Source organism: Panthera onca, chromosome A2 (genome assembly GCF_046562875.1).
Source record: "Panthera onca isolate mPanOnc1 chromosome A2, mPanOnc1 haplotype 2, whole genome shotgun sequence".
NCBI lineage: Eukaryota > Metazoa > Chordata > Mammalia > Carnivora > Felidae > Panthera > Panthera onca.
The window spans coordinates 108,147,494-108,167,648 of record NC_138340.1 but is presented as its reverse complement, the minus strand read 5'-3'; the positions used below and the strand labels follow the sequence as shown (position 1 = coordinate 108,167,648).

The following is a 20,155-nucleotide window of genomic DNA, read 5'->3' as shown; positions in this document are numbered from 1 at the left end:
GAGTAATTAATAAAATATGAAACATATTGGGTACTTTTCCTTTGCCATTGAACAGTTCACATATATGCCAGAATGTGTGTGCAATGTACTTAAAGTGTATGTCCTTTCCCTCACACAGCATATTTAAAGAATCTTGCTTTAAATACTACCCTAGTGAGAAAATGCATTCACCTGCACAATTTTAAAATGCATTTATGGTAGGAAGTATGTAGAAAAATACTTATTCATTATTACTTAGAATTTATCAAATATTAATATTAACACTAATACCTATATTTATGCACTTAATATGTGCCATGGAATATGTTATTAATTCTTACAACAATGCCCTGAGATAAGAATTACTATAAAGCCCATTTTATAGGCTAAGAAATTCAGACAGACAGATAGTAAGAGATAGAACACAGTAGAAACCCAAGCAATGTGACTCCCAAAGTCACGTATTCTACAGTTTACATATACTGTAACTTGGTGAAAAACTGCAAAACAAAACAAAACAAAACAAAACAAACTCAGTCATTCTTGAGATCTTATCTTTGTTGTAGTGTAATTGTTTAAGTAGGTAACCAATACCATTACTTTCAGGAAATTGTAAAAATAAAAGTCCAGGAAACACATGCTTAATTTATATTAAATATTATGTTACTCTCCCAAGGAATGCTTAATTGGTGTTCTGGAATAACAGCAGATTCTGGAGTTTTATCAATCACCAAATCATCAAGATCAAAATGAACATACTGGTTAATGGGATGGTTTAGAACATGCACCTATAAACACTTGTGTTTATAATTTATTTTTGGGGGGCTCTCTATCCCTACTTTTCTAGACTAGAAGTAAAGTACCTACAGAGCCATGAACTAATAAAATGGAAAAATAGGTCACTGTTCCCTCTGAAATAATTAACCCAGATCCGAAGAATCAGGATCTCACATTTTAAAGATTATAATTCTATTGGTTGCATATACTTATGAGAGGTAGCAATAAGCTAACACCAATAGTATAGTTTTTTGTTTTGTTTTGTTTTGTTTTGTTTTGTTTTAGAGAGAGTATGCGTTGGGGAGAGGGACACAGGGAGAGAGAGAAAATCTTAAGCAGGATCCACACTCAGTCTGGAGCCTGATATGGGGCTTGATCCCATGACCCTGGGATCATGACCTGTGCTGAAACCAAGAGTCAAACCCTTAACCAGCTGAGCCACACAGGCACTCCAAGAAAAGAGACTTTAAATCAAGACTGTAACAGGAAACAAGGAAGGGCAGCATATAATAATAAAGGAGACAATAAAGAGGACAATTGAACAATAAGATGTAACAAATGTAAATATTTATGGACCCAACAGGAGAACATTCAAATACATAAAACAAGGGTGCCTGGGTGATTCAGTTGTTTAAGCATCTGACTTTTGACTTTGGCTCAGTCATGATCTCACAGTTCATGGGGTTGAGCCCCGCATTGGATCCTGTGCAGACAATGCAGAGCCTGCTTGGGATTCTTTCTCTTTCCCTCTCTCTCTCCCCTCCTCCACTCATGCTCTCTCTCTCTCTCTCTCTCTCTCTCTCTCTTTCTCTCAAAATAAATAAGCTTTTTAAAAAATTACAAAAAATAGTTAATAAAGGAATTAGTTGCTAATAATACAATAATAGTAGGGGATGTTAATACCCCATTTACATCAATAGATCATATAAATGGAAAATCAACAAGGAAACAATGGCTTTGAATGACACACCGGGACAGATAGATTTTACAAATGTATTCAGAACATTCCATCTTAAAAGAACAGAATACACATCCTTTTCAAGTCCACATGGAGCACTTTCCGGAATAGATCATATATTAGGCTACAAAACAAGCAACAATAAATTGAAAAAAATTGAAGTCATACTATGTACCCATTCTGACCACAATGGTATGGAACTAGAAGTCAACCACAAGAAAAAATCTGCAAAAAACACAAATACATGGAGGTGAAATAATATGCTATAAACAATGAATAGGTAAAGAAATAAAAGAAGAAATCAAAAAGTGCATAGATGGCACAAAAACAGACACTCAGATCATTGGAACAGAATAGAGAACCCAGAAATGGACCCACAAATGTATGGCCAACTAATCTTTGACAAAGAAGGAATGAATATCCAATGGAATAAAGACAGTCTCTTCAGCAAGTGGTGCTGGGAAAACTGGAGAGCGACATGCAGAAGAATGAACCTAGACCACTTTCTTACATCATACACAAAAATAAACTCAAAATGGATGAAAGACCTCAATGTAAGACAGGAAGCCATCAAAATTCTCGAGGAGAAAGCAGTCAAAAACCTCTTTGAACTTGGCCACAGCAACTTCTTACTCAACACGTCTCTAGAGGCAAGGGAAACAAAAGCAAAAATGAACTACTGGGACCTCATTAAAATAAAAAGCTTCTGCACAGTGAAGGAAACAATCAGCAAAACTAAAAGGCAATCGACAGAATGGGAAAAGATATTGGCAAACGACATATCAGATTAAGGGTTAGTATCCAAAATCTATAAGGAACATATCAAACTCCACACCCAAAAAACAATCCAGTTGAAGACATGGGCAAAAGACATGAATAGACACTTCTCCAAAGAAGACATCCAGATGGCCAACTGACACATGAAAAAATGCTCAACATCACTCATCATCAGGGAAATACAAATCAAAACCACAATGAGATACCACCTCACACATGTCAGAATGGCTAACATTAACAACTCAGGCAAAAGCAGGTGTTGGCGAGGTTGCTGAGAAAGAGAATCTCTATTGCATTGCTGGTGGGAATGTAAGCTGGTGCAGTCACTGTGGAAAACACTATGGAGGTTCCTCAAAAAATTAAAAATAGAATTACCCTACGACCCAGCAATTGCACTGCTAGGTATTTATCCAAGGGATACAGGTATGCTCTTTCAAAGAGACACATGCACCCCAGTGTTTATAGCAGCACTATCAACAATAGCCAAAGTATGGAAAGAGCCCAAGTGTCCAGTGTCCATAGATGGATGAATGGATAAAGAAGATGGGATGGATATATATAGGATATATATATATATATATATACACACACACACACACACACACACATACACACACACACACACAATGGAGTATTACTAGGCAATCAAAAAGAATGAAATCTTGCCATTTGCAACTGCGTGGATGGAACGAGAGGTATTGTGCTAAGCGAAATTAGTCAGAGAAAGACAAACATCATATGACTTCACTCATATGAGGACTTTAAGACACAGAACAGATTAACATAAGGGAAGGGAAGCAAAAATAACATAAAAACAGGGAGGGGGACAAAACATAAGAGACTTTTAAATTGGGAGAACAAACAGAGGGTTACTGGAGGGGTTGGGGGAGGGGGGAGGGGCTAAATGGGCAAGGGGCATTAAGGAATCTACTCCTGAAATCATTGTTGCACTATATGCTAACTAACTTGGATGTAAATTTAAAAAATAAAATTAAAAAAATTAAAAAAATAACAAAGGAATGAAAAAAGTAAATGGAAAGAAATAAATATCAAAACTCAATGGTTCAAAACCTTTGGGATGCAGCAAAAGTAGTTCTTAGAGGGAAATTACAGCAATACAGGTTTACCTAAGGAAGCAAGAAAAATCTTAACTAAACAACTTAACCTTGTACCTGAAGGAGTTAGGAAAACAACTATAAACAAACCTAAAACCAGCAGAAGGAAGAAAATAATAAAGATTAGGGCTAAAATAAATAATACAGAAACTTAAAATCAATAGAACAGATCATTGAAGCCAGGTGCTGGTTCTTTGAAAAACCAATAAAATTGATAAACCTCTAGCCAGATTTATCAAGAAAAAAGAAAGGACTCAAATAAAATCACAAATGGGAGAGGAGAAATAACAACAATACCACAGAAATACAAACAATTATGAAAGAATATTATGAAAAAGTATATGCCAACAAATTGACCAACCAAAAGGAAGTAAATAAATTCCTAGAAACATATAACTTCCTGAAACTGAATGAGGAAGAAATAGAAAATTTGAACAAACTAATAACCAGCAAAGAAATCAAATCAATAATAAAAAAAATTCCAACAAACAAAAGTTCAGGTCTAAGCTTCCCAGGGAATTCTACCAATCATTTAAAGAACTAATCCCTATTCTTTTCAAACTATTCCAAAAAAAAAAAAAAAAAAAAAAAGGAAGAGGAAGGAAAGCTTCCAATTCATTCTATGAGGCCAGTAGTATTTTGATAGCAAAACCAGATAAATACTCCACCAAAAAAGAGAACTACAGGCCAATATCTCTGGTGAATAAAGATTCAAAAATATTCAAGAAAATACTGGAAACAGAATCCAACAATACATTAAAAAAATGTTCACCACGATGAACTGAGATTTATTCCTGGATTGCAAGGGTGGTTTAGTATTCACAAATCAATCAACATGACATATCATCTCAGTAAGAGAAAGGATAAGAAAATATGATCATTTCAATAAATTCAGAAAAAGCATTTGACAAAGTACAGCATCCATTCATGATAAAAACCCTCACAGGTGCCTGGGTGGCTCAGTTGGTTAAGTGTCTGACTCTTGGTTTCAGCTCAGAGCATGATCTCATTGTTCATGCTGACAGTGCAGAGCTTGCTTGGGATTCTCTCTCTCTCCCTCTCTCTTTGTCCCTCCTGCATACGTTCTCTCTCTCACTCAAAATAAAGAAATAGACTTTAAAAAAAGTGTCGTAAAGTGATAAAAATAGAGGGAACATACCTCAACATCATTAAGGCAACCTACAAAAGACCTGCAGCTCATATAATCTTTAATGGGGAAAAACTAGGAGCTTTCCTTCTAAGGTCGGGAACAAGACAAGGATGTTCACCCTCACCACTTGTATTCAATATAGTACTGGAAGTCCATAGCAATCAGACACAAAAAGGTATAAAATGCACCCACATTAGTAACGAAGAACTAAAACTTCCAGTATTTGCAGATGACCTAATACTCCATATAGAAAACCTGAAAGACTCCAACAAAAAAACTGCTAGAACTGATAAATTCAGTAAAGTCACAGAATACAAAATCTATGTATAGAAATCTGTTGCATTTTTATACACCAATAATGAAGCAGCAGAGAGAGAAATTAAGAAAACATTCCCGTTTATAATTACAGCAACAATAATAAGGTACCTAGTAATAAACCTAATCGAAGAGGTGACACAGACCTGTATTCTGAAAACTGTATGCTGATGAAATAAATTGAAGATGACACAAAGAAATGGAAAGATATTTTAGGTTCATGCTTTGGAAGAACAAATATTATTAAAATGTCTATATTACCTAAAGCAATCTACACATTCATTGCAATCCCTATAAAAATACCAGTAACTCTTTTTTTATAGAACTAGAACAAACAATTCTAAAATTTATATGGAACCACAAAAGGCCTTGAGTAACCAAAGCAATTTTGAAAAACAAAGCTAGAGGCATCACAGCTCTGGACTTCAAGTTATATTACAAAGCTGTAGTGATCAAAGCAGTATGGTACTGGCACAAAAATAGACACATAGATCAATAGAACAGAATAGGAAACCCAAAAATAAACCTATAATTATATGGTCAATTGATCTTCAACAAAGCAGGAAAGAATATTCATTGGGAAAAACTCATCTGTTCTATAGATGGTGTTGGAAAAACTGGTCAGCCGCATGCAAAAGAATGAAACATACACCATACACCAAATAAATTCAAAATGGATCAAAGCAATCTATCAATTGACGAATGGGTAAAGAAGATATGATATATATTACATATATGTAATGACATATATTATATATGTAATAATACATATTGCATATGATGATATATTATATATAATGATATATTTTATATACATATAATGGAATATTATTTAGCCACAAAAAAGAGTGAAGTCTTACTATTTGCAATGACATGGATGGAGCTAGAGAATATAATGCCAAGAGAAATAAGTCAGTCAGAGAAAGACAAATACCATATGATTTCACAAATATGTGGAATTTAAGAAACAAAACAAATGAGCAAAGGGAAAAAAAGAAAGAGGGAAAGAGACAAACCAAGAAACAGACTCTTAACTATAGAGAACAAACTGATGGTTTCCTGAGAGGAGTGGAAAGTGGGGATGGGTGAAATAGGTTCTGCGGGTTAAAGAGTGCACTTGTGATGAGCACTGGGTGATGTATGGAAGTGTTGAATCACTCTATGGTACCCATGAAACTAATATAACACTGCACGTTAACTAACTGAAATTAAAATAAAAACTTAAAAAATGAGTAAAATATCTCTATAGAACATTGTCAAACTATTGAAATGTTATGAAAAATAATTAAACTAAATAAATGGAGAGATAACTATATTCAAAGATTGGAATGCCCAGTCCTATAAACATTACAATTCTCACCAAATTGACTTACATATTTAATACAATTGGAATTAAAATTGTAAAAAGGCTTTTTCTGGAATTGGGTAGGCATTTCTAAGACATACGTATATGGGAATGAAAAGGACCTGTAATAGTCAACACAGTCTTGAGATTTAACAAAATGGCAATAGTTGCACTACTGGCTGTCAAGATTTATTATAAAGCTACAGTAATTAGACATGCTTTATTGGCACAAAGATTAAAACAGAGAACCTAGGAAATATCTATATATATATACATACATACTTGATTTGTGACAAAGGTGTCCCTGCAGAGCTATGGGAAAAGGCTGTCTTTTCAATAAATGGTCTTGGAAACATTGGATTTCCACATAGGAATAAGAAAAATAAACTTGACAAATATTTCACACCATAAAAAGTTAATCCTGGGGCCAGGGGATTGTAGATTTACAAGTGAATGGAAAACCAATATTCCAGAAAATAGCATAGTAATGTATCTCTATAACCTTAAAGTAGGTAAAAATGTTAAATGGTACACACAAATCCCTATTCCTAAAGATAAAATTGATTACTTAGACTATAATAACATTAAGAAAGTCAGTTCTTCAATAATTAACCCTCATTAAGATAGTAAAAAATAAAATCTTCAAATCAGAGATGCTGTTTGCAAATTTTATGAGTAGAAAACACCTTTTATCCCACATGACTATCATTAAAAGTATTGACAGTCCCTACTGATGAAGGGCTCACACACTGAGGGGAGAGTTTATATTGTGATAACTAACTTGAAATACTGAAGATTTTACTAAATTTCAACATATAAACAATATTACCTGGAAGTCTAAAGGCACGGAAAAGAATGTTCAGACAGCATTTTTCATAATAAACAAGTGTAGCCGACAGTCCTGATGTCCTTTACAAGGCATATCGATGCATGAATATCAGTATATTCACGCAATGAACAGTATACAAGAGTGAAAAGCATGACCTGCTGCTATATGCAACGTCAAAGATGCATCTCATTAACACTCAGTGAAAGATGCTAGATACACACAGTGCATACAATACAATCCCATTTATTAAAAGTAAAAAGAAACACCTATGCAGGAACTTTTAAAAATTTATGCTAATGTGGTAAAAATATAAATTTAAAACAGAGCAAAGAGAATATGATTATCATAAAAGGGTACTGATTCTTTCTGAGATAGAGGGAAGGTAGAAGTACTGAGGAGGTAAGAGTTCTCTTTGGGGGTGCTGATATTGAGTGATGGTTACAAGGTTCTTGATTTGTTAAAAATTATCAAATTGCACATTTCTGTTTTATATATTTATATGTAGATTTCTTCTCACAATATAAAAGATTAAAAAGCAAATAATAGAATATAATTAATAGAAATTAATTGTGTTTTACAATAGAAATTTTATAGACTACCTTGGTGGCTCAGTCGGTTGAACATCCAACTCTTGATTTCAGTCAGGTCATGATCTCATGGTTGTGGGACCAGCCCCGAGTCAGGATCTGCACTGGCAGTGCAGAGCCTGCTTGGGATTCTCTCTTTCTCTCTATTCCTCCCCTGCTTGTGCCTTCTCTCTCTCTTTCTCAAAGTAAATAAATGAACTTTAAAAAAGTAAATAAGATAAAATAGAAATTTCCTTTTCTTTCCCTTGGAACCAACCCAGATACCAATTTTAAAAAATAGCTTATACCAATTATATAGCATTATTTTACAAGGAGAAAAATTTTAATTTGATTTTATATCTTATTCACAAAAAGATAAGTCACATTACTTGAATACAAACAAATCAAAAATTGTTAGCCTGTTTTAACTGAGTTTAAAAACTTGAAAAAATGTTCTCTTCTTTTGTATAAAAATTTGTATTCAGTTTTACAGAAACAGTCATAATTAATAGATGCAGAACAGAGGTGCCTGGGTGGCTCAGTAAGTTAAGTGTCCAACTTCGGCTCATGTCATGATCTCATGGTTCATGAGTTTGAGACCCACATTGGGCTCTGTGCTGACACCTCATAGCCTAGAGCCTGCTTTGGATTCTGTGTCTCCCTCTCTCTCTGCCCCTCCCCTGCTCACACTCTCTCTCCCTCTCTCTCTCTCTTTCTCAAAAATAAATAAACATTAAAAAAATTAAAAATAGATGCAGAAGAAATATTTAAGTTAAATAAATATACTACTTTATATTTTCTTCACTTTTTTTCTTTATACCATTATAATCTAAATTAACTAAACAATATGTCTGTATTATGAGATTAATTCAAGAATATTTTAGTCAAAAAATTCACTTGTCATAACAATACTATTTACCTGTTACAAAAAATATTTATCCAACAAATGAATATCATAAGAAGCTTATTTTATGCTAATAAAAAAAGCTGTTCATTCCAATCATTACAAGATAATTTGTAAACACTTACCTGTGCTTGATATTTGATGCTGTTTCACATACATAAACATGCTTAGTTCACTTATTTTAGAGTTTGAATTTTAAGAATACCATGCATACAAAAAATGAACATCACAAAATAGATAACAAAGGACTATAATTGTGCTACCTATCATATTAGGCACAATCATACATTATCCGTTTTCCCAATATGTCAGAAATTGACAGTTCATTATTTTAGAAGAGTTAAAATCTTCCTTACAAGTCATTTTTTTCTCTTTTTTAAAATATTTTTTATTTTGAGAGAGAGAGGGGGGTGGGCTGAGGAACAGAGAGAGAGGGAAAGAATCCCAAGCAGGCTCCATGCTGTCAGGTCAGAGGCCGACATGCGGCTCCATCTCACAAATCGTGAGATCATGACCTGAACCGAAACCAAGAGTTGGAAGCCTAACCCACTGAGCCACCTAAGCACCCCTGCAAGTCATTTTTAAAACGAATGAAGTAAAAAATAAATGAATGAATGAATGAATGAATGAATGAATAAATAAATAAATAAATAAATAAATAAATAAATAAATAAAATGAAGTATGGGGCGCCTGGGTGGCTCAGTCGGTTAAGCGGCCGAGTTCTGCTCAGGTCATGATCTAACGGTCCGTGAGTTCGAGCCCCACGTCGGGCTCTGTGCTGACAGCTCAGAGCCTGGAGCCTGCTTCAGATTCTGTGTCTCCCTCTCTCTCTAACCCTCTCCTGCTTGTGCAGTCTCTCTCTCTCTCAATAATAAATAATCAACATTATTTAAAAAAAAATAAAAATGAAATGAAATGAATGAAGTATAAAAGTATTTAGTGAGTGGCAGGAGTCTCATTTACTTTGGATCCTAGAAATTTAGTTCTTTGATATTTTATTTATTAATTGAGTGTATGCTTCATCCTAACTCATCAGTGCTCAAACTAAGCAATAGATTGATTAGGAGCTGATTTTCTTTAAAAAGAAAATGCATTTTATTTCTTAGTGTGATGGCTGTTTTCAAACAACTTCAGAGGCACATGCTCCTTAAATACATTAACATACTGTGTATTTCTTGAAAATTAGAAAAAAATGTGTTTCATCATATGAATTATAACATGTAAACATACAAAGAACATATTAAAGCTAATACATGTCAATGATACTTATTTCAGACCTAAGGCAGCTGTACTGGAAACTTTCCGTTGCTTGGTGTTCTTAATGTTGTGTAGATTTGGTCATCTGAAGCCTTTCACTCCTTCTTTGTCATTTGCTTTTGAGGTAAGACATATTTTTTTAGGTGGCTTAGCACAATTATACAGCTATCAATGTTTAATCTTTTCATTCAACAATGTTTTGTCTATTTATCTTGTGACTAGTACTTATGGGAAACATTTACCTATTCATTTACTTACCATACCATATTAATTGTGTCACCTGGAGCTAGTTAATATTGTGGAGTTTCATTTTTCTGGTGTTTAAATACGTAGTGATATCATTAACCTCATAGACTTGTTGGACAAATTATATTACGTGATGTTTATGAGGAAAAATTCAGTCACATAGTTGGCTTTCAACAAGGAAACAAATAATTTTTTAAAAAGTTTTCGGCAGAGATCCTGCCATTTGAGATTTTTTCTTCTTAGGTTTTTAAGGTGATTAAAGCATCTTATCAATTGCCCACAAAAGATAATGATTCTATAGAAATAAAATCACTGATGTCACTGAGATTTTTCTACAACTGAAAAATTTAAGTTATAATTTAACCTTCTGTGATGATTAAAACTTCTCTTCCAAGAACTTCCAAAAGCTTTTGGGTATATATTTATTGTTTCAGATCTTAGATGCGTGTTAACAAAATCTTTATTCTTATCACTAAAGAGTTAATGCACATAACTTTATTATTTTAAATTAAGGTTTATATTGTTTAACTTTGGTGCTGATCAGCCTGCCAACATGCCCAGCATATGTAACCTTATTTAAGCATGAAACATAAATGCAAATATTCTCCCAGTATTGATGGAAAAACTAAAACAGGCAGTTTTATAAATTAGTAATGACCGTAAATTGGAACAAGCTCTTTGGAAAACAATTTGGCACCACCACAGAAGGCATATGAATATAAAAATGAGGAAGGGGAAATTTATATATACATATATACATATACATATATATCTGTATGTATATGTATATGTATATATGTGCATATATATAAGTTTATATATACACTTTATAAAAGTTTATATATATAAGTTTATATATACACGTTATATGTTTATATATATAAGTTTATATATATATATACATACACATACGTATATACATATATATACATATATACATGTGTATATATGTATACATATATATATACATATATACATATATATATGTATATATATATGTAAGTTTATATATATATAATGTAAATATATGTAAATATATCTGGAAAGATAATAAGAACTTACTGTATGGTTGCCTGTGGGAGGGTGAATTATATGACTAGGATTAAGAAATATGAGGAAGATTTTCCATTAAGTTCATATTCTTTACTACCTTTAAAATTTCTGCACCACCTGAATATATTTTCTACTTTAAAAGTCATGCAAATTTAAAAAATGAAACATAAAATCTTAGTATCAGGATACTAGATATCATCTAATTGAATAAATTGTGCATCTAAATAGGCACTAAATAAAGTTTATGTATTATGTACTTTTCTTGAGAATACAACTTCAAGCAAAATGATGAAGCTTAAATTACACTTATTCAATGAAATTTGGAAATATACATGCCAAAAATATGTATATATTTTCACACTCTGCATGAGGACAGATATTATAGGTATGAAAGAAATCAGTACCATTTAGTGAATCTACTCTTGGGTATATTGTAGTAGTTTATCTTAAATGCTCCAGAAACAAATAGAAAATGTGGGTTCTTTAAGGCAGCCATGGTATAAACAAGTGGAATATATGCTTGGAGAACCACACTGCATTTGAGGTTCTTTGATGATGGGATAGTGGAGGACAGTGTGGTGTGTCCAACTTTTGAATATGATGAATTTTAGTGGTGAGATGCTGTCCATTTATTTATTTATGTTAAGTCAGTAGGTAAAAGTGAGTGGTTAAGATTTGAGCTTTTAAGCCACATTGACTGAATTTGATTTCTAACCCAGGAAATTATTACTGTGTCCTTGGACAGTTATTTATCAACTTAAATATTCTTAGACTTACTTTCCTTATCTATAAATGGATAAGTAATAATACATTTCTAATAGGATTTTGAGGATTAAATGAAAATCTGTATAAGAGATTTGGCATAGTAGTTAACATACAGTACAAGCTTAATATATATTATATCCTATTATTATTATCACTTTTATGAAATTGAAGATCCCTTGGAATAATTCTTTGGTTTGCCTCAGGATCCAAAAGTCAAGTTTGGGAACAATTGGCATGGTGGATATAGAGGAGCAGTAATGTGGAATCTAAAAGTCATGATTATGAATTTTTAGTTCTGACTCTATGACATTGGACTCTGTTCTTCAGGTTGTTTACTTGCCAAATGAGAGTTAACATACACTGAGATTTTACTATGTTCTAAATGCCCGACTCCTATCACTTCATTTGATCTATATATCAGTGTGACTCATGATCTGGTTACTATTATTATTTGTATAATGAAAAAATTTTGAGCTACAGAGAGTTTGGAAACTAGTTTGAATTAATATAATTAAGCATTGAACAAGTCAGGATACAAACTCAGACAGTCTGACATTGTAGCTCTTAATTATCTAGCAACATTTCCTTCCATGTAATGATAGCAATACTTATTCACCTCAAGGAATTTAGATAAAAGATATTTTTACAATGAAGCAAAAGTACTTTGAGAAATGTGAAGACCAAAATAAAAGGTCTTACTAATTTGACTACAAAAATGTTTTGAAAAGACTAATGGTTTCAATACTTTACCTCTGAATTATCTGTGATTTAAAAGTAAAATGAAGAGGAGGGAAGACATAATGGCAAAATGTTTCAGTCTATTCACCTACTCTTTACAGAACCCATTCCTGCCCATCTAGGTACACATGTACACTCTACAAGAGTAAACATTGACTGTGATATGCCTATTAAACATTTCTTTAAAATGGTGTACTAATACTATCTATTTCTTATGGTTTGTGGATAAATTCAATGACACAAAGGGTACCACATAGCAAGTCCTTGATACAATTTAGTTATTATCATTGTTCATATTAATATGATTATTCTATAATTATCATTTAAAATATTAGTACTGCTATTATTATTAAGGTATTATCATCATTTTTATTATTAATGATTGAATTTCCATGGTTAACACTGAATAAGTCTTCTCTGACTGGAGGTCAATAACTATATGGTAAAGACTGGGCAAGTATTTTATGATCAGCATTTCACTTGTGAAGCAGCCTTTTCTTCCACGTTTTCTAAAGTTAAAAAAAAAAGACTAGTTATCAATTCTTTTACTTTTTAATTTAAATTCAAAATTTAAAAAACTAGTTATCAGCTCTTACATTCTTAATAATTTTTTTAAGTTTATTTCACTTATTTTGAGAGAGAGAAAGAGAGCACAGCAGGGGCAGAGAGAGAGGGGAGAGAGATAATCCCAAGCAGTCTCTGCGTGGTCAGTGAGGAGCCTGATGTGGGACTTGAATTCCTGAACTGTAAAATCATGATCTGAGCCAAAATCAAGAGTTGGTCGCTTAATCAGCCGAGCCACCCAGGCACCCCAGTTTTTATATTCTTAATTATTAATTTTAAATTTGTGTTTTCCTCACATTTCTTAGAACTTTACATGAATTTTTACCATTTATCATAGTATTAATAAAACTATTCTTTGCCCACTTAAGGAGTTTAGAAGCCTAATAAATGGCCTGAGTGACTCCATTCAATAGGAATCAGGGGTTACTGACTTGCAGTGATTATACTATGGGGACACAATGTTCTCATCATTTTTCTTTGAAGCTATCTTTAGAATCAGTGTCATTGAAGCAATTAATCCCTTCTTTTATAAATTAATGTTGCATTTATTGGCAACATCAACTTGTAGCCCTGTGACTCTTCTCTTTATCTAGAAGGCTGGTTGGAGGCTTTCTGTTATACTGCTTCATTAAGTAAGTCAAATGCCATAGATTTGCATGATAACAATCCTTCTACACTAAGCAAACACGCTGCTGGCTATACTTACAACTTTAATCACATACACACAAGGACACACAGAATGGAAAATTGAACCTTATGTTATTTTGTACTTAGGTTATAAAACAGTGCTTAGGTAGTTATAATTCTGAGCAGAAGTACAAAGTAGAATTTAAATTTGATCTTGTGACCTGTTTGTGGAAGATTTACTCCTTTTAGCTTTTTTTTTTTTAATTTGAATTTTAGTTAACCAACATACAGTGTGTTATTGGTTTCAGGAGTAGAATTGAATAATTTATCACTTACATACAACATCCAGTGCTTGTCACAACAAGGGGGGCTTGTTGTTAAGGGCCCTTCTTAACACCCATCATGGATCTAGACCATCTCCCACCCACCTCCCTCCATCAACCCATAGTTTGTTCTCTATCATTAAGAATCTATTATGCTTTATTTTCCTCTCTCCTCTTCCTCACCCCTTCCCATATATTCATCTGTTTTGTTTCTTAAATTCCACATATGAGTGAAATCAAATGATATTTGTCTTTCTCTGACTTACTTATCTCGCTTAGAATAATACATTCTCACTCCACCTGCATTGTTGCAAATGGCAAGATTTCATTCTTTTTGATGGCTGACCAATATTCCATTTTATGTGTATACCACATCTTCTTTATCCATTCATCAGTCGATGGACATCTGAGCTCTCTCCATAGTTTGGCTATTGTTGATAATGCTGCTATACACGTTGGAGTGCATGCACCTTTGAATCTGTAGAATCTGTAGTTTTGTATCCTTTGGATAAATACCTAATAGTGCAATTGCTGGATAACAGGGTAGAAGACATGAATAGACACTTTTCCAAAGAAGACATCCAGGTGGCCAACAGATACATGAATAATGTTCAACCTCACCCATCATCAGGGAAACACAAATGAAAACTATGATGAAATAACACCACACACTTGTCAGAATGGCTAAAATTAACAATACAAGAAACAACAGGTGTTGGCAATGATGAAGAGAAAAGGGGAACCCTCTTGCACTGTTGGTGGGAATGAAAACTGGTGCGGCCACTCTGGAGAACAGTATGGGGGTTCATCGAAAAACTAAAATGAGAATGATCCTACTATTCTCTTTAGCTTCTATCTGCAAGAATATGAAGTAAGGGAGGGGTGCTGTGGCTATTTATAAATATAACTAACTGCTATACAAATGCATAGTGGTTTATTTAGTGTGTGCAGTGGTTAGTCCATATCCTTGTACATTTCTTTAGCTAGGTTGGTTAATATTTTGAGCACCAACTCATATGCTTTTTTTTTTAACTTTTTCATTCACAGGAAATCTGACAGAAAACATTATTTTATTCATGCATTTCTCACTAACATACAGCACACACATTTTTTTTTCTAGTAGCCAAGTGTAATTTGTTCTAATATATGCCTGTGAATTTGTGGTTGTTTAATTGTCTTCCATCAGTAGCTTTAAAAATGTATAAACTTGATGAGCCTTTAAAAGGAAGATTGCAAAGTCAAAGATGAGTAGCTATTTTTAGTAAGTGTATAGGTCTATAAGATAATAGCAAATGCTGTTTACAGATATTTTGATCCTATGTGTATTTTGTTTCATATAACTTCTTACTTAATTGAAGAGATAGTTAAGGTACTAGAAGAAGCATTGGCTTTGAAGTCAAATAACCTAAGTGTCATTCCCAGCTCTGCCAAATGGTTATGCGGCTTTCAGGAACTTTTCTAGAACAACCACATCTTAGCTCTCTTAGCTTAGCTCCCTCAGCAAAAAGGAGAATAAACATCCTATGGGGATTGTTTTGGTATTCAAGGAGTAAAGGCAATAGAGTCAATAGAATCTAGCATAATACTTGGTATTTAAGTAATGAATCTTATCAATAATAATTGTATACATGTGTATTATACACATGCATTCATACACAAACTACACACACAAATTTAAAATAATGTTTTTAAAACAAGATCATTACAAAAAATGAAAAAAAATAAACCTGAGAATATCTGGTTATTATTGGCCAAATAATTTGAGTTGATTCCAAAAGAACGTGCAATGACTTTGTTAAATTTTTTCTTAATCTTTATTTTTGAGAGAAAGAGAGAGACAGGGTGAGAGCAGGGCAGGAGCAGAGAGAGAGGGAGACACAGAATCTGAAGCAGGCTCCAGACTCTGAGCTGTCATCACAGAGCTCGATGCAGGGCTTGAACTCACGAACCGTGAGACCATCACCTGAGCCAGAGTCCCACACTTAACCAACTGAGCCACCAAGGCACCCCAAACTTTGAATTAAGACTTTGGAAAAAACGTAAAATCTAATTTCCAGTTTTTAGTTTAAATCATTAAAATAGAAACACATCACTGCTGCTTGGTAAACCAATTTGTATCTGCTGAAGATGTGTGCAAGAGCTGGGTAGAATTTGGACAAGTAGGGAGGAAGATGGAGGGAATGTACCTTGACTAAAGGGAGAGTACAGTGAAAAGTCTGGAAGCAGGGGAGACCATGGACTGTTTAAGTGATGAGAGGAGCCTAGTAACAACAGCCCAACGTGTGGATCCTGATAGGAGGTAAAAAAAAAATGCCCACAGAAGATAGAACCAGCTTGCCTAATGCTTTAAATGGCAGGCAGAAACGTTTATTCAACACTTACTGAACACCTGCCCCAGTAAAAACAGAGCAAAAGCCCTGTCTTTGTGGAGATTAGATTTTAATCAGTGTATTAATTTTTGATTGCTGTGTAACAAATTACCACAAATTTAGTGGCTTAAAACAACACACATTTATTATCTAATAGTTCCCATGGGTCAGGAGGTCAGGAGTAGTTTTGCTCAGAACTCTGCTCAGCGTCTCAAGAGACTGCATCTAAGGTAAGTATTGGCCAGATTGTGTTCTCATCTGGAGGCTCAACTACGGAAAAATCCACTTTCAAACTCATTCACATTGTTGACAGAACTCATTTCCTTGCAGCTGTATGACTTAGGGCGCCAGCTTTTTGCTGGCTTTTGACTGGAGACTGCCCTCAGGTCCCAGAGGCTGCCTGTACGTCCATGCCACATGGGCTTCCTCAACATGGCTGTGTACTTCATAAGCCAGCAAGGAGGAACTTGTTTCAGGAAGAGCTCAACTCCTCTTTTAAGAGCTTTCAGCTGGTCAACCTAGGCTCCTCCAGGATAATCTTATGTTTTATCAAATGAAAAACAACTGATTTAGGACCTTAATTACATCTGCCATATCTTCATCTATGCCACATTCTGTTGACTAGAAGCAAGTCAGAGGCTTCTCCTACACTCCAGGGGAGGGGATTGTACAGGCTGACAGGTCATATACAGCCAGGGTAGGGACTATGGGCCTCCCTAGTTTCTGTCTGCGATAGTTGAGGAGGGTGCAGACAGTAACACAGACAAACATTTATATACATATACACATATATTTATATTCATGTATATGGTTTATTAGATAATGCTAAGTACTATGGTGAAAAATTAGAGATGGAGAAGGCAAAATTTTTCTAAAACATGGCACCTAGCAAAAGCTGGTGGCATTTCAGTTAAGACCTGATATGAGGGCAAAAGCCATGTGGATTCCTGGGGAAGAGCAGATAAAGGCAACATCAAGTGCAAAGATGCTGAGGCGGGATGTACCTAGCATGTTCTTAGAATACTGCACATGTTTCGAATTGAATAAGCAAGAAGGAAAGTGGTAGAAGATGTGGTCAGAGCAGTAGCAGAGGTCAGACCACATAGCTCCTTTTGGTCTTGTTATTATCCATTTTACTCCAGCTGAAATGATTCCACCCAGAGAGTTTGAGCACAGGAAGTGTATCAGCTGACTTACATTTTAAGATCACTTTGATGGCTCAGTTGAAGACAAATGAAAGGGGGTAGCAAGAGGACTAAGGATAGCAGTTAGGATGCTATTGTAAACATGCAAGTGAGAGAAGCTGGCATCCCAAAGAAGGTGAGAAGTGGTCAGATTCAGGAAGGAATTTTAAAGTAGAAAAGGTAAGTTTTGCTGACAGGTCAAATGAGAAGAATGGGAAAACAACAACAACAAAAAACGAAAGACTCCAGTGGTTTTGGTGTGAGGAAATAAAAGAATGGAGTTACGCATGAACTGACATGGGAAGAATCTGGTAGGAAAAGCCGGAAATGGGGATAGATCACCGGGTTCAGTTTTATTTGATAGGATTATGTTTATTGATTTCATAGTTATCTTCTTGCTGGTAGAGTTATTAATCTGTTCTGCACAAACACACAATTCAAAGCAGAGAAAGTAGATGGTAAGAAAATGTAATGCCTGAAGTTCCAAAACCTCCCACAAAAGACCACCAGAGTCATAAGTCAAAGCCAAGCGGCAAGGGTCGTTTATTGCAGGTTCGAACCTGGTCCTCTGCGCACTCGTCGCCGGTGACGCAAGAGGCCACGATCAGGGTTGGTATAGCGTTTTTATAGACAGAGACAAATAGCACAGGGGAGGTTTCAAATTATGAGGGGCCTGATTAGTTGATTTTAAAGTAAGGACATTTGTTGTTCTCTGATTGGGCGTCCTTTGTCTGTCCTTTGGCGGGAAGGCTTTGTCCCTTACTTGTGGCGGGAGGAAGAAAGGGGGAAGGGGGTAGGTGAGGAATGTGCTAAGCAAGCAGGTTTACAGAAGCGAGAAATGCCAGTTAGTTTATGTACAATCACTCATTCCATTACATATCAGACTACATTTAGGAAGTTTTACAGCCCATTCTACTACACAGCGGGTTACAATCAGGAAAGGTCTCACAATGCTCATAGCAAACAGCAAGCAAAACAGACTTCTCAGCAATTGTATTTCTTATCAAAGATCCATAATAAGCAGAAAAGAGAACCTAGCTTAAACTAAGGCAGGGCTGTCATTTGGATTCAAAGCTGTTCCTTTCAGAAAATACACCCACCGTTTATTACTGGTTATGTTTATGTGTTGTGACTTGATTTTTTTTTCTTTGTGATTAATGCATTCCTTCGTGAACATATATTATTTTTAATCCTATATCATGAAGTCTTTTTGTTCTTTAAGCCAAGATTACCTGTTCACAGCTTTGTAATAGAAACTGAGAAAAAAAAATATGTAAGAGATAGGTCTGGACAACCAGAGAGAGGTCAAAGCTTCAGTTAAAGACACTTGAATGCTGTTGGCAGTGACAGGGAGCAGCACACCATGGATGGGAGAGATGCTTCCCCCAGCTGTGCTGTCAGAGTCCAGGGGCTTCTATTTATTTGAGGTGTCACTGTAAAGTAATGGAACTGATGTCATGAAACCATGAGGTTTTAAAAATTAAAACTATTTTTTTAGAGCAATTGAAGTTTTCCAGCAAAACTGAGGGGAAGAAAGAGATTTCCCATATTCCTCCTGCCCCTACACATGGATAGCCTCTTCCATTACCAACATCCTCTACCAGAGTGGTGCATTTGTTATAATCAATGAACCTAGGTTGACACGTCATAGTCACCCAAAGTCCATAATTTACCTTATGGTTTTCTACTGGTGTTGAAAATTTATGGTGTGGACACATGTATAGTAACAAATATCTATTATTATGGTATCATACCGGGTATTTCCACTGTCCTAAAACTCCTCTGTGCTCTGCTTGTTATCTGTGTGCTCCTTAGTCCCTAACATCCACTCATCTTTTTACTGTGTTCAGAGTTCTGCCTTTTCAGAAAATCATATAGTTGGAATCAGATAGTATGAAATATTTTCAGATTGTCTTCTTTTACTTAGTAGTATGCATTTAAGCTTTCTCCATGTCTTTTTATGGATGCACAGCCCTTTTATTTTGTTTTTCGTGCATACCAGTTTATTTTTTTCCATTTTTTTTGTGTATACCAGTTTATTCATTAACCTATGTAAGGAAATTTTGGTTGCTTTTGGCAATTATGAATAGCAATGCTATAAACACTCCTGTATAGGTTTTTGTGTAGTCATAAATTTCAGTTCATCTGGGCAAATATGAAGGAGCACAATTGCAGGATCATATGATAAGAGTATGTTTAGTTTTGTAAGAAATCCTCAAACTGTCTTCCAAAATGGCCATACCCTTTTGCATCCCTGAATGAGATTTCCTTTTGCTTCCTATCCTCACCAGCATTTGGTGTTGGCAGTGTTCC

The 20,155-nt window shown here is 34.6% G+C and overlaps 1 protein-coding gene across 6 annotated transcripts in view; it reads left to right on the top strand.

Annotated features, from left to right (window-relative positions):
- The window catches only part of AGMO (alkylglycerol monooxygenase), a 381,935-nt gene that overhangs the window by 227,128 nt on the left and 134,652 nt on the right, over positions 1–20,155 (top strand). For all 6 annotated transcript variants that reach the window (XM_078441735.2, XM_078441721.2, XM_078441711.2 and 3 more), the window contains one exon: positions 9,992–10,097. In XM_078441735.2, the coding sequence (XP_078297861.1) occupies positions 9,992–10,097 (106 nt within the window). The remainder of the gene's footprint in view (positions 1–9,991; positions 10,098–20,155) is intronic.